The following is a 19,199-nucleotide window of genomic DNA, read 5'->3' as shown; positions in this document are numbered from 1 at the left end:
TTTTTTTTTTTTTTTTTTTTTTTTTTTTTTTTTTTTTTTTTTTTAAATAAGGATGACCGGTAAGGGGATCTCAACCCTTGGCTTGGTGTTGTCAGCACCATGCTCAGCCAGTGAGCAAACCGGTCATCCCTATATGGGATCCGAACCCGGGGCCTTGGTGTTATCAGCACCGCACTCTACCGAGTGAGCCACGGGCCGGCCCCCAATTCATTCTTTTGCATGTGGATTTCCAGTTGTCTCAGCACCATTTGTTGAATCTTCTCTCCCCATCGAATTGTCTTGGCACTGTTGCTGAAGATCAATTGACTATAAATATGAGAATTTATTTCTGGACTCTCGATTCCATTCCATTGATCCTTATGTTTATCCTAATTCCAGGACCACACTGTCTTGATTACTGTAGCTTTGTAGTAAGTTTTGAAATCAAAAAGTGTGTTTCAACTTTGTTCTTTTTCAAGATTGTTTTGGTTTTTCTGTGTCCCTTTCTCCTGATTAACAGCTGAGATTTTCATAGGGATTGCTTTGAATCTGTAGATTCACTATCTTTTTAAAGACATGGTTAACTTTTATTTTTAAATAAATCTTGGTACATGAACAAAGTATACTCCAGGATATTGTTGTGTGAAGTGAAGGCATAGATTAGAGTTTTTATATTGGGTAGTAGAAAATATGTAATGTGACAGGATATTGAATCTATAGCTTCTGTTTTGTGATCATTTCACAGAGCTTCATAGCTGAGTTTTCTATATCTGTTCCCACTTTCCCATCTAAAAATAGGTTTTCGAAGTATTTCCAATTATATTTTTAACACAGGTGCAAGTTATCATTGTCCTCATTTAAACTACTTGATAAATTCAATGTATCAAATCAAAGTTTTTTTATGACATTATAATTTGAAATTCATAACATTTTCCAGGTTTAAATTTGGATTTTATTTTGAAATCTTTACATGCATCTTAGAAATTTAGAGAAATATGTAACTGGTTTCCAGAAAGCACTTAACGTCTTAGGATTTTAGTGCTAGATATTTATCTAGTTGATAGTTTCATCTGTAAAACAGATGTAGCATTCCTAAGGAGGGGAGGAAAAGTGAGTATATAGATGGGGAAACTGGTAAATAATTGACCTAAAGTTTGGATCATAGATTCTGATTTTAAGTTTAAAAAATCAGTGTTTTTTAAAAAAAGAATGAGGACTGGCTGCTTAGCTCAGTTGGTAGAGTGCAGTGTTCTAACACCAAGGTAAAAGGTTTGGATCCCCATATTGGCCAGCTGCCAAAAAAAAAAAAGAATGGATAAACTAGAAAGAAAAAAAGATATTTAAAAATCCATTTCCATTATAATACTCTTATTGGTCCTGGAGATTTCTCTTGAAAACAGAATTTTATTTTGTTATTTATATTGGTTTTATTGTAAAGGAGATCTTTCATATAGCTTATCAGCAGAATGAAGTTTTTTGATAAACTAGTGGTTTCATCATGGGTCCATGACAGCAGTAATGAGAGTCTATAAGCTATTTGCAGCATTTTGGAAAGTCTAAGAGAAATTAAATATTTATCTCTAATAATGTTGCACAGGTAAACTAAGAGGTCAGACATTTTTACTGTGAGCTAAAATTGTTCCAGCTAAGCAGAGTAACATTGCTTATTTCTTACTGGTTAGAATCTTTAATGGACAGTTGTATATGTCTCTGGGAAAATGAATTTTTTAATTTAGTTTTTCTACAAAACATTTTGAAATATGGGGGGCCAAGGAGAGGTAAAATAATGAAAGGAATTCTCCAGGGTTGAATTTGAGAACCACCTTTTTGAAATAGCTTTCCTATTACTTATTTCAATCAGTTGTTTGGTTTTTTCTCACAGTTTAAATGGAACTTCAATCTGTTTTAAAAATCACAACTGTTACATAATCCCTTTTTTTTTTGGTGATAATTTCAAGTTGAGGTGTTAACTATTGTATTGACTTCTTTCTCCAGAGATTGCCCTTAGCCCCAATAATCACGAAGTGCACATTTATAAGAAGAATGGGAGCCAGTGGGTGAAAGCTCATGAACTCAAGGAGCATAACGGACACATCACAGGTAAAGGAAGATAGCCATGAGCTTAGTATGATATTTCCACATTAATCACTCTTCTGTTTATGTAAAGCCTAATAAACCAAGTCACCCATAATATTTAAAGTTGTGTAGCACTTACTGAGTTATCTTTATAAATTTGAAAAGATATAATAATGATCACAGTTGTTAAGTACTTGTTGTAGCCCATCTGGTATACAGCACTCTGTAAGTGTTATGGAAAGCACAGAACCTACTCTGAGGACTGGAGAGATTAGATTAGGAGATGAGACATGAAAGCAAAAACTAGACAATATGAAAACATGAGCCAAACTGTGTTCCCAAGTGCTGAGTGAGCATGGTGTCTTCCAAAAGTTTCCTTTGTGTTGTTTTTGGGGCAAGGAAGACTTTCCCACTGAAAAGAACCAAGAGTAATGTAACAAAGATTATCTGCTACCAGAATTAACATCTCTTTTCCTGTGCCAGGAGACAACCTTTTTTCCTGTATCAGGAAACTTAAGAAAAAGGATACAATAAGGACTGTTATTCCATATAATGGTAATGTCCCCTTTCACCAATAGTCCTATTCATCTTCTCCAGAAGTCAGTCTGTAATTTACTATGACATCATCCCAGTCCATTTTTAATACTTTTAATACATGTGTATATATTCATAAGCAATCTTTAGTGCTACTGGCTAGTATTTTTAAATACTACATAAATAGCACCCTGCAGCTTGCTTTTGCATTCGGCATTGTTTCCAAGGTCTATCTATGTTGGCAAATCTAGATCAAGTTTCTTTCTTTTAACTGCTATTTAACATTTCATACCTCAGGTATTTATTCTTTCCTCCACTGAAGGATGCTTAGGTTGTTTCCAGCTTTTCCATATTGCATTAAAGAGCTGAATAGAGCATCTGTATACAGATCTCTTTGTACATATGTATGAGTGTTTGTAGATGGTAGACTTGTTACCCATGGGAGTATGACCATCCTCAACTTTGCTAGGCATCATCAGATTGCCTTTATTCCCTCCAGCCCTGTGTAGGAGTGCCCATTTTCCCTTATCTCACACATACTCGATATGATCAGACTGTCTGATGTTGTGTTTTCCTGATTAATTGAAAGATTGAACATACTTTCAGATGTGTGTTAGCCATCTGAGTTTTCTTTTTTGAGGCTTTTCCGTTCTTAACTCCTGACCATTTTTCCATTGAGTTTTTGTCTGCTCTTGTTGACTTATAGAAGACTGGATCTTAAAGCATGTGGCTTTAAGCAGGTTCCTGAAACGTTAAGTTTCGTCTTTGACAAAAACTAGCAATGAATAGATGGATAGAGGTGGCAAGCAGAATAGTGCTCAGTTTTATTAAGCAAAGTCAAATGAGAAGGAGGAGTAAGAGGTAAAAATGGAGAACTTTTTACCATGGTTTTCAGAAATTAGTAAACTAAATTTAGAAACCAAATTTCAAGAGAATTTATAGCTTTGTTAAATCATGTCTGGCCATTTTTTAAAAACTCATATTCACTTACTGGTCTGTTCAGAGAGAACTCTTTGCTCTTTGATCCTTACTATTATGGTTTCTTTTTTATCCTGTTTTTTGGCAGAGTTCACTCAGCCACTTGCTTTCAACAATTTGGCTGAGCAGATCAATATTTATTCTCCATAACTTTTCAAGTACTAATTTCTCACTGCTGCCATCTTGGGTTTTGTTTCTCCTCACTGTGACATTTGCATTTTAAGTGGTCAGCAATGGGACTTATTGTAGTGTTGGTTTTTTTTTTTTTTTCTTTTAATTGGACCCTAGAATTTTGCCTCTGATTCCCTAAAATACCGATTAGCTTAAAGATATCCTTGCTCAAATCAGAGAAGAGCTTAACATGTTTTGACATTCCTCATTCTTTATAGAAGTCTTGCATTCCCCAGGCAAAAACTCATGACCACCCTTCTTGCTTTTACCATGATTTGTATATGATGTTCATGATCACTGGGAGCTGAATTTATTACCGAACTAGCACCAAAGACATCATTTCTATTTTTATTGCTATTGCTTTCCCATGACCTTATTGCTGTTAGGTTTGGCCTATTTTAAGTCCTTTTGCCAATGGCCTTATAGCCTTAGAATAAGAACACTCATATTTTAAATAGGAATTTTAGCATTAGGAAATGCTTTTATGAGAAAAGGCTAAGATGAAAGAACAAAGAGATAGCCAAAAATGTGAAATATTTAGTTATGTCCTTTTTCTCCTCTACTTTTCTTTTGGGGTTCTGTGAAATTGGACCTGTTTTCTGTCTAAATGTTCAAATGGCATTTTTTAGATCTTAAAAAACTTATTGGAAAAATCTAAATATAACTGTGACAGGGACCAAGGATCAGACTTATTTTCTCAGAAAGATATTAACTGTAGGGAAAAAAAGATCTTCTGAAGCACTCTAGAAGTGTAGAGTGTAGAAGTGTAGCACTCTAATCTGTACTACAGAGAAAAGAAGTGTGGTAAACATAAAAGGGATATCAGAGTTCTGGGGGTTTTTTTCTGTGAGTTTATTCTTTTGGGTGATCACTCCTCCTTTTTAAAAAGCCTCTTATTACAGAAAATTCTAAACAGATAAAAAAATAGAATAGTTTAATGAGTCCCTTACAGCCGTCACCCAGATTCAACGATTATCAGCTCATAGCCAATCTTGTTCTTCTTCACTCACTTTATCCCTTCCTGTACTATTTTTCAGTACATGTCAGATATTATCATTTCATATTTCAGTTTGTATCTCTAAAAGGTAAGTATTCTTCTTTTTAATAATAACCAATAATTGTTTAATAATAATCAATGACTTTTAATTGATTATTGGATCCAAATAAGGTACACACATGTTGTGCTTAGTTCATATGTTTTTTAAGCCTTTTTGTTCTGTTTTGTTACAGGTTCACTTTCTTCTCTTTCCTTTGCAATTTATTTGTTAAGAAAATTAAGGGCCGGCCCGTGGTGCACTGGAGAAGTGCGCCGCTTGGGAGTGCGGCGGCGCTCCCGCCGAGGGTTCGGATCCCATGTGGAGACCGGTTCCCGCTCACTGGCTGAGCGCGGTATGGGCGCAACACTGAGGGTTGCGATCCCGTTGCCAGTCCCCCCGCCCCCCCGGTACGGGCGCGACACCGAGGGTTGCGATCCCGTTACCGGTCAGTAAAAAAGACAAAAAGGAAAAAAAAAAAAAGAAAATTGAGAAATTGGGTTGTTTGTCCTATAGTGTTTCCCAGAGCCTGGATTTTACTGATTATAGGCTCATGGTGTTTTACATATTCCTCTGTCCTTTGTATTTCCTGTCAATTGCTAGTTGAAGTTAGGTGGTAGGTTTCTTTACTGAAGGAGGCACATAATGTCTAGTTGTCTTTCTTTTTGTGATAGAAACTTTTGGTGATCAATACCTATATCCATTAGTTCAACAGTAGCTGTAAAATAGTGATATTCTAGATCTACCATTTCTTCTCTATTAGCTGGAATACTTTTATTAAAAAAAGAAAATTCCCTTCATCTGCTGTTTGGTTACCCTGAGATAAAGTTTGTCAGTAAAGAGGGTACTTACTTGATTCTCCTCCCTTTTCTTTAAAGTCTTCTGATGGCAAGAAAACAGGAAAAAAGAGACAAAGCTAAATTAGGAAGAGATGAGAATTTGTCTTTTTACTGAATATTTGCTCTTCCCATCCCTCATTTTAACAAGACCCTAGGGTCTGCCCACCATAAATATTTTCAAAGACTCGCTTCCTATTGTTATTATAGGCTTATAATCAAGATAGGAAAAGAAGACATTCATAAAAGCATTTTATATCCCACTTCTGAGAATTTAGCATAGAGAAATCATTTTAACCAGAGCAAAAAGGTATGTGCTCTGCATGTTTAAAAATTCCAATTTTATTTATTTTAACAAGTGAGGCTGGCTGGTTAGCTCACTTGAGAGAGCATGGTGCTAATAAAACCAAGGTCAAGGGTTCAGATCCCCATGCGGCCAGCCAAAAAAAAAAAAAAAAAAAGCTAATATTTTAACAAATGATTGGAAACCAATAAAATGTTCAGCAATGGGGGGATGATTTAGGAAATTATAAGATCAGTGTCCTGAAATAATGGATACTAATTTATAAAAAGGAGAAAATTTTTGCCATGATATACTATTTGGGGGGAGAAACAAATATAGACCTAAAGAATGGGGACAGGGATTTATTGACTGTCTGCATGTCCCTTTGTGATGTTTGTCTTGTAACAATGTGTGGGTATTGCCTTTGTAATTAAAAATAAAATCTAAAATCTTATAAAGAGGGCTGCAAAATAATCTTGTAATGAATGGATTTAAAATTAAAAATACACATCACTTAGAATACAGTCCCTCATATTTTTTTCCCTTCTGTGGGACAAACAATTGACCTGACTCTTAATATAGGTAAGTGAATGGATAAACTCTTCATACTACTGAAGTCGCTGTAATTTAAGATTAATGGAGGCTTTGATTTCTAATCCTCTTTTTTCCATATAAATGTTAAGAATGCTAATTAATTTTTAGGGAGATATCTATATTAAAAGTTTACTAGTAATATTTCTGTACTTTTCAATGTGAAATTATATTTATAGAAAATACCTCCTTAATAAATATAAAATGGCTGGGTCATAGTAAATTTTGCTCTTGGTCTATAACAAATTAACCTTGACTTTGGGATCTTTCACAGAGGTACAAAATAAGTAAAAGTCTGGCCAAATAAGAAAAATAAATCTTTCATATTTAGGTATTTTCTTAGTTTAAATGCAAAGATACTCTAGGATTCTTTCACAGAAACTGCGTCATGTAGAAAAGGTACTTAGGGTGGTTTAACTGACTTTGACCTTCAGAAGGATATTTTATGAATCACAATTTATCCCTCTTTATACTGAAGATTATTTTTATTTACCGTGTGTGCTGTTTTGGTTGAATGCCATGTAGCAGACTCGGTTAATATTAAGTAATGAGGACTGTTAATGAATGGATAAAATTGTTTTCAGGCAAAAAAATCTAATAAAGTGGGAAAAAAAGGTAATGGATCTTCAGAACTTTAGGATCTTTAGAAAGCTGTGAGTGGGTGGAAAGAATGCCTCCACTTAGTTTTGTAAACTGTGCAATTATAAAATTGCCTTATAAAACAATATCAGGTTCTACCTGGCCTCATAGGGGATACTGAGTCTCAGACACTTTGCAGAGAAATAGCCTTGCCTTTGTGTGAGGTGGTGATAGGACTATAGATGCGGGGAGGATGGTACCAGGCCCACCTGCCTGTACTACAGTCAGTTGTGATTGACTGGGCAAAGCAAATGACCCACGTCTCACTTGCAGGTATTGACTGGGCTCCCAAGAGCGACCGCATCGTCACTTGTGGGGCAGACCGAAATGCCTATGTCTGGAGTCAGAAAGATGGTGTCTGGAAGCCAACCCTGGTGATCCTGAGAATTAATCGTGCAGCCACTTTTGTGAAGTGGTCCCCTCTAGAAAACAAATTTGCCGTGGGAAGTGGAGCACGACTCATTTCTGTTTGTTACTTCGAGTCTGAAAATGACTGGTGAGCAGCATCAGAACTTTTTTTATTTCTCTCTATAGAATTTACATTTGGATTGCTGTGTTCTTGGTGACTTCTTCAGGCCCTATGTGAAGGCTTAACTGTAACTCCAATTTTTCCTCATCTGGAGATTTTTTTCCCCCAGTGAAATTCTTCATTCTAACTGAGCATTTTTCCTTCTTATGTGCATATTGAGTCACATCTCACATCTTCTTCATATTAATATGGAGCTATTGTTTCCATGTTCTGATGTCCTGTCTTGTTTATTCAGCAAGATGCTACTACTATTCTCACTCTGATGCCCACATTGCCGTTTTCTTACTCTGACATATAAATCATAAATTTGAAAGAGTCTCAGTGCCCTGAGGAATAATTTTTTTCTCACTATACCTATTCACTTAAAATTTCTACAATTCTTACAGATAACAGTGTTCTCCTTTATTTAAAGCTTATTCACTAACCAAATCTATGTCTTTGTGTAATATTTTGCTTGTTTAAACCATTGAAGTAAAAATTCACCGGAATCTTAGAAGTATAATTAGGCTGTTGTACTTTTTTTATAAGTCACTTGTAGCTGAGCTAATCAGAATACAGAGGTTTATTTTATGGCTAAGTAACTTATTTTAACTACGACTTCTTGCTGTTTTGATAGGAAAAGAACTCTATTCTACCTGGCATGCATTCAGAATGAGGGTGTAAATATCCTTCAGCATGTAATTGTCATTTAGTACAAAACTGGCACTGTTTATGTTTCTACTAAACATAGCAGGGTACACATTATTCTTTATAGTGGTCTTACTATTAGTATTCTGCTGAAACAGTGAAAGGAAGGATTATCATGTTCATTTGTAATTTAGTAAAACCTCAGAAATATTTATCCTTTGGAAAGAAAGTCTGAATTTGCAACAAGATTGAATTGTGAGTTCAAGACATGCATTTTTCTTTCAAGCATATGTAAAAAATAAGGATAACAAAACATTGTCTACTAGAAATCATTTGGAAGGTTTATTCTAAAGAGTAGATAAGAAATAATTAATATTTCTACATGTCTAATCTTATGCCTGTTAATAATCTCTGCAGTCTTATTAATTTATACAGGAAACTATTCTTCCTGACTAAACTTCAACCTCAGTAATTGTTTACACTTTTATTCATTGAAAAATAGTCTCAATTATAGGTAAATTGGACTTTACTGCGGTACAGGGTATTGTCTTTGAACAAGTTGTATATTCTGGGTAGTTTCTGAGCTGTAGAACAATATTTCATTGGTATGATATGAGTACAGTACTTTAAAACAATCTCTCACAGAGGCTTCTGGTTAAACTGGCAGAATAGATAATCCCCAGTATCACTCTCTACCACAAATCAACCAATTTACAACTATTGAAAAGCAATGACAGCCAAGCTGGGGCTGCTAGAGCTCAGGGGAAGAGGAGAGACCTACGGAGCTCATGAAGGCAGGAAAAGCCACTATGAGGGAAAGAAAGGATCGCTCCCACCATTTTGAGCCCCGGCCACTGGAAGGCTGGAGCTGGTGAGCACACAGAACAAAAGCTGGCAAAAGCCACACCTGTACCCTTCCTATGAAGTTGCTTGGAGGTGGCTGGGGAGAAAAGGGCCTTGGCCCCCAGGCTAGCACGACCACTAACAGGGTTCCTATGGACCCACATAGGAGCGAGGAGCCACAAACAACAGAAAAAAGGAACCACTCAGAAGCTGGTGAGTCATCGCAGGGGACCAGCGCACAGCCTATCCCATGTGAAGTGTGTGGAGTGCGAGCAGCGGGGGAGATGGGCATGCTGGGGAAACAATGGTGTAAAGCATGGACAGCTGATCTGACCTCCAATCAGTACAGGAACACTCAGTGGAGACTGGTCAGGAATATAGAACTTGTAGGGGATGCAGTTTACTGAAGAGACTCAGGCTCAAACCAGAGTTTCCATGCAACTTGGGTGTATCAGACCTCACAAGACCTGGAAGTACATACAAGGTCAGCCGTTAAAACCTGAGCTGCACAAAAAGCCTTCCCCAGGGAATCAGCAGCAAAACAACAATTTAGCTTAGCTCAACTACAGGACTCAAGTGCTGGTCCCCACAGGAAGTTCCTCCATTTTAGAAGTAAGCAAAGGATAACAAATTAGTTCCAGTGCAGAGTTTAAGTAGTGGAAACAGCAAATAATTCAACACAGAACTGAAAGAAAAAACAAAATACTTGCAGATCAGAGACAAAGTTTGATGTTAACTAGTAAAGGTCTAAAACCACCAAAGAACACCTGTAAAATCTAGAAGGACCAGAAGCACCCTGGGCTCCCAAGACAGGGATGGGGGAGGGCCAAGGGCCTCAGCCACATACCCCCAACATCCACAATCAGCCTAGTGAAACCACCGAGCCACTGCTAGAAGCACCCTGAGCTCCTGAGCCAGGGTGGTGGGGGGCCAGTGTCCTCAGCCATGCCCCTCAGACATCCGCAACCAGCCCAGTGATAACCACCAAGCTGCTGCAGAAAGTACCACAGGCCCCCAAGCTGGGGCGGTTGGGAGCCAAGGGCTTCAGCGATGCTCCCCCGACATCTGCAACCAGCCCAGCGATGACCACTTAGCCACCAGTGGTAGCACTCCAGGCTCCTGAGACAGGGCGGTGAGAGGCTGAGGGCCTCAGCCTTGCACCACCAACATCCACAACCAGCCCATCAATGACCACCAAGCATCCACAGGAAGCATCCTGGGCTCCTGAGCTGGGGCGGTGGGAGGACAACATCCCTGGCCATGCCCCCCAGACATCCACAACCAGTCCAGCAACAACCACCAAGCTGCTGCAGAAAGTGCCCAGGGGTCCCAAGCTGGAGCGGTGGGGGGCCTCAGCCACACACCCCCAACATCCACAGCCAGCCCAGCAGCGACCACTGAGCTGCTGCAGGAAGCGCCCCAGGCCCCTGAGCTGGGGCACTGTGGGTGCTGAGGGCTTCAGCCACATCCCCCTGACATCTGCATCCAGCCCAGCTGCCACTGGAAGCCCCCTAGTCTACCCTGCCGTAATGGGGGGGGGCCACGGGCCTTGATCATGCTCCCCTTCCTTCCCCCTCTTCCCACCCGAGCCCCCCAGTTCTCCCCGGCCGTAATGGGGGGGGGGGCATGGGCCTTGATCATGCTCCCCTTCCTTCCCCCTCTTCCCACCCTATTTCATATCCCCCTTCCCTTCCCCACCAAATGCTCTGCAACAACATATTAGAATGAGGCATAGAGCCAGGGGAAGCCAAACCTAGCCACAACTAGGCAAGTTGCTGCCACTGCCCCAGGGCCCCACCAGAGGCCTGAGGTATGGAGCAAGGGGAAGCCAAACCCAGCCACAACCAAGTAAGGAGCACATAAAAAACACCATTTTCACTCAGGTAGCCCATCAATTGCCATGGCTGCTGCAAAAGTGGCAGTCTCTATACCAGCAGTCACAGCCACTGTGCAGATGGCACACCAGACTCAACTTCATTGACACAAGGAGAGGCACCAGCGGAGACGGGAAAAAAAAAAAAAAAAGAAGAAGAGGCCCTCTTTCCCCACAAAGCACAGAAGCACACTCCAGAGTAATAGAAGAAGCATCTGATGTACAATAATAGGGGAGGATTTGATAACACCTGTCTCAGTACTGGACAGATCATCTAGGCAACAGACCAACAGAGGAACAGTTAATCTATTAGACGGAGAGAACAAATCTATGGTTATTAGAGGGGGAGGGGGAAAGGGGGAGAGACTAGATAAGGGGCATAAAGAATAAGTATGGGGCCGGCCCGGTGGCGCACTGCTATAGTGCGCCGATTGGGAAGCGCGGTGGCGCTCCCGCCGAGGGTTCGGATCCCACATACAGACCGGCCGCTCACTGGCTGAGCGAGGGGTGGGAGCAACACCGAGGGTTGTGATCCCTTGCCGGTCCCGGCCCGGTACGGGCGCAACACTGAGGGTTGCGATCCGTTGCCGGTCACGAAAAAAGACAAAAAGGAAAAAAAAAAAAGAATAAGTATGATCTGTAACAATGAATATGCTAATAAAAATTTTTTTTAATTTTTAAAATTAAAAACCTCAGAAGCCTATGATTCAATCATATGAACTACTTATTATTTTGCTTGTCTTTTTCTCAATTAAAAAAAACTTATAAAACAATTCAGAATATAGTCTTTTTCTCAATTAAAAAAACTTATAAAACAATTCAGAATATTGTCTTTTTCAGAATGAACTTTTTCATACAATTTCTAAGAAAAAGATTCTATAGAAAAGTAGTTTAGCATTCAAGGAAAGGCATTTGGCTTAATACTAAGTCTCTCAACTCTTGAACAACTGGACATGATTGGTTTTTAAACAGCAGTTTTGGAGTATTTAAAATTCAATTAGTTAAGCCAAAAAATGACTGATCATAAACATAAGTAATCTTTTTTGAATGACACTAGAGAATTAGAAACTAATCTCCAACAAGAGGTTCTTCTAATTTCCTGGTTGTGAGTTCTCTGGGAAAAAAATAAAAAGAATTTGTAGCCTCGTGGAGACTTCTAAAGGAGATTAAGCTGCTTTACGACCCAAAATTAACCCAGAATGGAATAAGAAATCACAGAGTCTTTATAATAAAAATTCAAGTAATTTCAAACTTTAATTTTTATCTCAAAGCTTAATGTCATATGTAATCTGAAATTCCATGGGGCAGTACTAGAGTTAATCAATAGGTGTACTTACTAATGAGGACTCCTGGAAACCAGCTGCTCTGATGAGAATGTCAAAACCTAAAAGACAGGAAAACAGAAGTGACTGTTTATGGTTCTCTCTATCCTTTAGAAATGCGCCTTGTCTCTGACAGACCTGGTGGCCAATGTAAGAACCATTCTTAGGTGTTTTCACCTGACACACATTTGTAGGTCATTTGGGGACTGGTGCTTAATGTGTGGATAAACTAAAAGGTTTTGTCCTCCTGTAGGTGGGTGAGCAAGCACATTAAAAAGCCAATTCGCTCCACAGTCCTCAGTTTGGATTGGCATCCCAACAATGTTTTGCTGGCAGCAGGATCATGTGACTTCAAATGCAGGTGGGACCAAATGAGAATCTATAAATTTAAGCTGTTCTTTATTTGTCCTTCAATATTTATAAGGTTCCTTTTCTTTGCAAGGTACTGTGCTAGGCACTGTTGAGGGACTCAAATGACATCAGGAGCTTATGATCTAGAAAAGGAGCTAGTGTGTAGTGATTAAAGGAGCTGGTGCATGCCTCTCTGAGGTAGAAAGAAGTAGACTTGGAAGTGGGGTGGGAGGGAGGTGCAAGGGCACAGCAGGGAAGTTTGCCTTAGGCAGAACATTGTAGTTTAGAATGGAGGATTAGCATGTGCTCTCTTTCTCCCTCTCCCTTTCTCTCTCCTGTCTTTCTCTACGGTATTATTTCTCATTTTATTTTCCAGGCAGCAGACTCTGCAAATTCCAGAGTGAAACTAAGATTAACAAAGCATAGCTAGAAAGTGCACTGCTGAGCTATTATTGTCCTGTAGTTTTCAGTTAAAGCTTTTTATTTGTCATTAGCATGAGGCTAGAAGAAATGCAACCACTTTGTTAAGAGCTTTAAGGATAAAACCATGTAATTGCTTTTTAAAGTTGTTCTTTATCAGGAAGGCTTTTTTCCCCCTTAGCTGAAAGGAAAGCAAATAAATGTTGCTTCAAGTTGATTACATGGTGCATTGCGAGATCGGATGCACCTTTCTTCAGTAGCTATGTGGAGAATTTCCAGAAAACCTGGCTAGTAATTTATATCCAGGTATTCCTGAATACCCCAAGGTTTTTTTTAAAAAAAGATTGTGTGAATTTGGCTGTCGGAATGGGGTTATGGTAGTATAAAGGCACTTTATGTTCTGGAGTTTTGTTATGTGTGATCTGTTATCCAGCTTCATTCAAGCTCCCTTGGAAAATGGAACTAGGTGACACTAAACCATACTACTTGGATTCTTGTATGTCTGAAAAATCTGGTTGTAAAAATAGGTTGCGAGTTTTTGTTAATATTAATTTCCACAGGTAACTTTTACTTGTAGTACTGTGGGTAAGGGTCTATTCCGTTTGCATTCTTAAGTTGGTAGGTGAGAACAACCACCGTTTTTTTCTTGGCCTTTTGTGGCTAAAGCAGTTGCTGTTGTGATGCTGATTTACAACACAAGGTCTCTAATGTCACATCATCAAAATTACAGATAGCTCACTGGCCTCTGGAACTCTAATGCCCTGCCTCTTACAGAGCTTCTGCTGCCATTGTCATTTGGTGGGGGAGGTGGAGGGGAATACCTGGTTATTTTAGGGAGGATTTAGATTTAGAAGTTTTCTGAAGAGAAGAAGATGGTCAAAGTAGAAACAGCATTGGTGTGCAAAAGGGACCAAAAGAGTAGATTTCCAACTGTTCTCCTTTGTCCCTTTCACTTTCTAACCCTGGGCCAAAAACATCTCACACAGAGCTGCACGGAATTAGATAAAGGAAGCGAGTTAGAAAAAGACTGAGGATACCCAGCTGTAAAGGACCCACCTTACCCCAGACTGTTCCAGCCACAGAGACTGGTCATTGAGCCTGAGGGTTGGGGGAACCCTGCCCAGAAGTTATTACGCCCATCACCTGACAGCATTATGTAGCCTGCCCATTCTTCCTCACTGGCCTCCCTTGGCTTTCTCTTTGGGTTTCTGCCTTTAAATGGGTTAATGCCATTGGTTTGTTGTGGGGTGGCAGGTAGTTTCCTCTCTCCTACCGTTGACTGTATGGGATGATGGTGGAAGTAGACAGGAAAGAATGCTGAGGTCACGTAGCAAGGTCTGACATGGGCAAAGGAGGGATGGGACAGCAAGGTCTCCCCAGAATGTGCAGTCCATGAGGGAAGGATGGAACCATGCCCTTGGAGCACCTAGAGCCTTTCACACAGTGGGTGTTTCATGAATCTCTGTGGATTGAGTATGGGTTTGCCAAACATAGATTGGCCTGTAGGCAGCCCTTAGAACCATTCTTTGTCACAAGAGGTTTGTGTATCTGAACTTGTCCATCATGTTTTGTTTTTTCTTTTACTAGTCAACCTCTTTATGTCTGGAATACCTTCTAGTAGTTGCCTGTGGCCTATTTCTGTACACATATATTTTCATCTGCTTTTTCCCTCTCTCCCTGTCCTTTAAACTGCAGAGTGTTTTCTGCTTACATTAAAGAAGTAGATGAAAAGCCAGCCAGTACACCCTGGGGCAACAAGATGCCTTTTGGTCAGCTGATGTCAGAGTTTGGTGGCAGTGGCACTGGTGGCTGGGTCCATGGGGTCAGCTTCTCTGCCAGTGGGAGCCGCCTGGCCTGGGTCAGCCATGACAGCACTGTGTCTGTTGCTGATGCCTCAAAAAGTGTGCAGTGAGTATTTTACCCTTTGTTTGGAACATGGGGAGTAGGGACTAGGATCTCTCACCATTTGGGCTAAGGCTGCTCATTCCTGGGTACAGGACACAAGCATAAAACTCCCAAACAGAACTACAAGGCAGCCTTTAAGGTTACAGATGCATATTTAAATGATTGGTTTGGGAAATTTTAAAGAATTAGGTCTTAACATCCGGAAGCATTTCTTAATGAAAGTACTGATGATGATTCCTTTGAAGAAACCTCCTGGTTTGCTACTGATAAACATCCCTTCAAGATGGCCAGTATAGTCTGTTACTCTGAATTCTTTATGACATGTAAATGTCATCCACTGACCTTAAATTAAATAGGAGATATGTTCTCACTGTGTGGTGTGACTCCATTAATTTGAGACATCCATTCAATAACGCTTAACCTGGTGTATGCTGGCAGCACTGAAATAGTGATGATTCATTTGTGAGTGGGGTGCCTGCTCTGCCTTCAAGAACTTTATCAGACATCAGAGTTCATAGCTGCCCATTATATGTTGGATGTAGTCCTTTTCCTCTTATGAATCTTTGTTCTTTCCTGGTGAATCCTTTTCCTTTGGCAGCTAAAGGTAACTCACTGTTAAAGATTTTGCAACTTGCCAGCTGATGTATCGAGAATAAGTCACATTGGATGTATGGTGGCAGCAAAACATGACATTCCAGAGATGATATTTTTTTCCTAAAAAATTAAATGTGGTGGGCCGGCCCGGTGGCGCGCACTCGGTAGAGTGCGGCGCTTGCAACCGCCGAGGGTTCGCATCCCATATAGAGACCGGTCCGCTCACTGGTTGAGCGCAGTGCGGGCGCGACACCGAGGGTTGCGATCCCATTGCCGGTCACGGTACGGGCGCGACACTGAGGGTTGCGATCCCATTGCCGGTCACGGTACGGGCGCGACACTGAGGGTTGCGATCCCATTGCCGGTCACGGTACGGGCGCGACACTGAGGGTTGCGATCCCATTGCCGGTCACGGTACGGGCGCGACACTGAGGGTTGCGATCCCATTGCCGGTCACGGTACGGGCGCGACACTGAGGGTTGCGATCCCGTTACCGGTCACGCAAAAAGAGAAAAAGGAAAAAAAAAAAAATTAAATGTGGTGAGGTTTTTGGTTTTCGGTGGCTGGCTGGGGATCTGAATCCTTGGCCTTGGTGTTGTAACACCAAACTCTAACCACTTTTTTGTTGTTCTTTTGTATTTATGACACTATTTATTTATTTCTCAAGGAGTTGCTGTGTTCATGTTTGGCCCATGTCTGTTTTATCTGGCTGATAGCATTCTACCCAGAGGACCACAGTCATTCTGACTATGATTCTGGAGTCTGGGACAACACTGAAAAGAATGAGTTATTGTAAGGTTTAGCTCTAACCAATTGAGCTAACTGGCCAGCCCATTAATTTGTTTTGTTTGTTTGTTTTTCTAAAAGATGACTGGTAAGGGGATCTTAACCCTTGACTTGGTGTTGTCAGCACCACGCTCTCCCAAGTGAGCTAACCGGCCATCCCTATATAGGGATCCTGAACCCTTGGCCTTGGTATTATCAGCAACACACTCCCCTAAGTGAGACACCGGCTGGCCCTTAATTTTGTTTTTTTAAAGATTTCAGCCCCATTATAAATGTAGTCTTCCAGAAGATTTCTATACATTTATAGGCACTTATATATCTTTTCATCTTTAACACAAATGGGATTATGTTTTACATTTTGTACAGTAATTTGCTTTTTGACCTTCAATAATAATTTGATATTTTGATGCCAGCATATTTGATTTTTTTATATGGTTTCTTGTAACACATAGTAAATTCTTAGCATATGCTTATTACAAGTCCCTGTCTACCAATGTATTTTCTTATTATTTGCTTTTTCCAGTCCTGTAAGTTAGATTACACCCTCACCCTTCCCCTTCTCCAACATAAATATTTCATGTTGTAAAAGTCAAGTATATTACAGTAAGGACCTAAGATGATGCATTACCAACTTTATTAAGGGGTCTTCTGAGACATATACAGTTAGCTTTCAAAATGCATCACCTTTTGCATGGAGTTAGGTGCCACTAGTTCACCAACTAATGTGTTTGCTTGCCATAACCTTTTGCCAGGTACAGGAACAAATAACTATTATGCACACACATACATGTGCACACACACAGCCCATCCCAGTTTGAGCTCCTGGCTGACTCAGATTGTGTTTTGTTTGTCTTGGTAGCTCTGGTTCCCAACACAGTGTCTCACAGTGCATATCTGTGTGGTCACAGCCCTTTAAGAGCCCTGATAAGCACAGGCAGAGGAAGGATTACAGCACAGGGCATTCACTCCAGCGATAGTGACAGTAAGAACTCTAGGAGATAAGAGAAAGGAGAAGCCACTTCAGGCTGAAGTGGCCCAGGAAGGCTTCATGGAGGTGATCTCATCAGAGCTGAGCTTCAAAGCCTGGGGTGGACTTTGGATGAGCAAGAGGAACAGAGCCAGTGCTGAGGGTGGAAGGGCGCGAGGGGCACAGACAGGAAGAACAAAAGCTCCCTGGGAACCAGTTTGTCCTGAGTGGGAGGGACCTCAGAATGGGGCGGAGCACAGGAGGGGTGAAGGCCTCAGTTTCCAAAGGTCGCCTCAGGGCTGCCTGATGCTTAAGATTCCTACAAATAGAGGTCATGAGGCTCCTTTTAAACATAAGTGTTTGTTGATACTGCAGAAGCCCCTGTGTGAATGGGTCCTTTGTCATTTTCTGTGTCTGTAAAGAAGTTGCGTGGTTCATTTCATCTTGGTGTAACAAGTGTTCTTGTGTTCAGGGTCTCAACTCTGAAAACAGAGTTCCTGCCACTCCTGAGTGTATCATTTGTCTCGGAGAATAGCGTTGTAGCTGCTGTAAGTATTTCTCTTCATTCTTCCTTATAGTGCACTGTGTGTAATTCCCCAGATCAGGAACAATGCGTGCTCTGTCATACTAGCACAAAGTAGAACAGCCTTTTAGAAGAAACATAGCTAGCTTTTAAGAGTAAGAAATGCCTGTAGTGGTGAACATTCTGCTGAGGAGTTGGTAGGTGGGCAACATGTCCTCCAGGGGCTGACTGATGTCTTGTTTCAGGGCCATGACTGCTGCCCGATGCTCTTTAACTATGATGACCGTGGCTGCTTGACCTTTGTCTCCAAGCTAGACATTCCAAAACAGAGCATTCAGCGCAACATGTCTGCCATGGAACGCTTCCGCAACATGGACAAGAGGGCTACAACTGAGGACCGCAATACAGCCTTGGAGACACTGCACCAGAATAGCATCACGTAGGTGCCATCAGCCATCGGGGGCCCCTGTAGCCAGGGCCCTAACCATCTGTAAAGAAGTGGTTAGGTGACCAAGATAACCTCCTTCCCCTCGATGTTTCCTGACTGGGTTTCTACAATAGTTGTATGTACTGCAGGCCCAGACATCCCTTCAGGAACAAGAACAGTGAGATGTCTGTATCTTCCCAACTGCCAGGCTCTTATTTTCAGCTTATGACAGAGAGTGAACCGCCACCCCCTAGTCATTCTGTCCTTCAAGGTGCAGATGGTACAAGGCATCCAACAGGACAAGTGCAGATCCTATTGCAGACTGCAAGGTGGTGGGGCCTGTCAGGGCAGCCTCTTCCCAGGGCTTACTTTCTCAACAAGAAAAGGCAAAAGGAGATCTTCCTGAATGCTGTGTTCCTCTGGTAGTGAACACATGACAGGCAGTATAGTTACATCCTGTTTGAAAAGGTAACCCTAGCTATCATTTCAACCATGGATTTCAAGTAGTATATACAAGTAAGACGATCACTGAATTAGGGAAACAATTCCTTAGCATCACTATGTCAAAGCTGAGCAGTGTCTTGACTGATTTTTCACCAGGCATATGTGGTTATATGAGACAATAGAATTATGTTTTGTCCAGAAAGTTTGCTTTTTTTTCAGTCTAGAAGAGAAATGTAATATATTCTTATTTATTTATTTGGCAGCTGGCTGGTATATATTCTTCATATAAATTATTGTGTTTCAAATTGAGTACCACAGGATTTTCTCTTTTTGACTAAACCTTTTGTGTTGAGAGACTTTTATTGCAGTGTTGATGGTGGGAGGAATGATGGAAACCTCTAGACTTTCTCTTTGAGAGAATTATTCTTTTTTTTTTTTTTTTTTCCTTTTTGTCTTTTTTTGTGTCT

General features: G+C 40.6%; 1 protein-coding gene across 2 annotated transcripts in view; it reads left to right on the top strand.

Annotated features, from left to right (window-relative positions):
- Positions 1-19,199, top strand: part of ARPC1A (actin related protein 2/3 complex, subunit 1A, 41kDa) — a 33,599-nt gene that overhangs the window by 10,337 nt on the left and 4,063 nt on the right. For both annotated transcript variants that reach the window (XM_008586481.1, XM_008586480.1), the window contains exons 3-8: positions 1,975-2,079; positions 7,395-7,617; positions 12,569-12,676; positions 14,782-14,994; positions 17,811-17,886; positions 18,107-18,300. In XM_008586481.1, coding sequence (XP_008584703.1) covers positions 1,975-2,079; positions 7,395-7,617; positions 12,569-12,676; positions 14,782-14,994; positions 17,811-17,886; positions 18,107-18,300 — 919 coding nt within the window. The remainder of the gene's footprint in view (positions 1-1,974; positions 2,080-7,394; positions 7,618-12,568; positions 12,677-14,781; positions 14,995-17,810; positions 17,887-18,106; positions 18,301-19,199) is intronic.

The sequence above is a fragment of the Galeopterus variegatus genome, unplaced genomic scaffold, assembly GCF_000696425.1.
Source record: "Galeopterus variegatus unplaced genomic scaffold, G_variegatus-3.0.2 Scaffold3997, whole genome shotgun sequence".
Lineage (NCBI taxonomy): Eukaryota > Metazoa > Chordata > Mammalia > Dermoptera > Cynocephalidae > Galeopterus > Galeopterus variegatus.
Note: the sequence above shows the minus strand (reverse complement) of the source record. Positions and strands in the feature narration are given on the sequence as shown.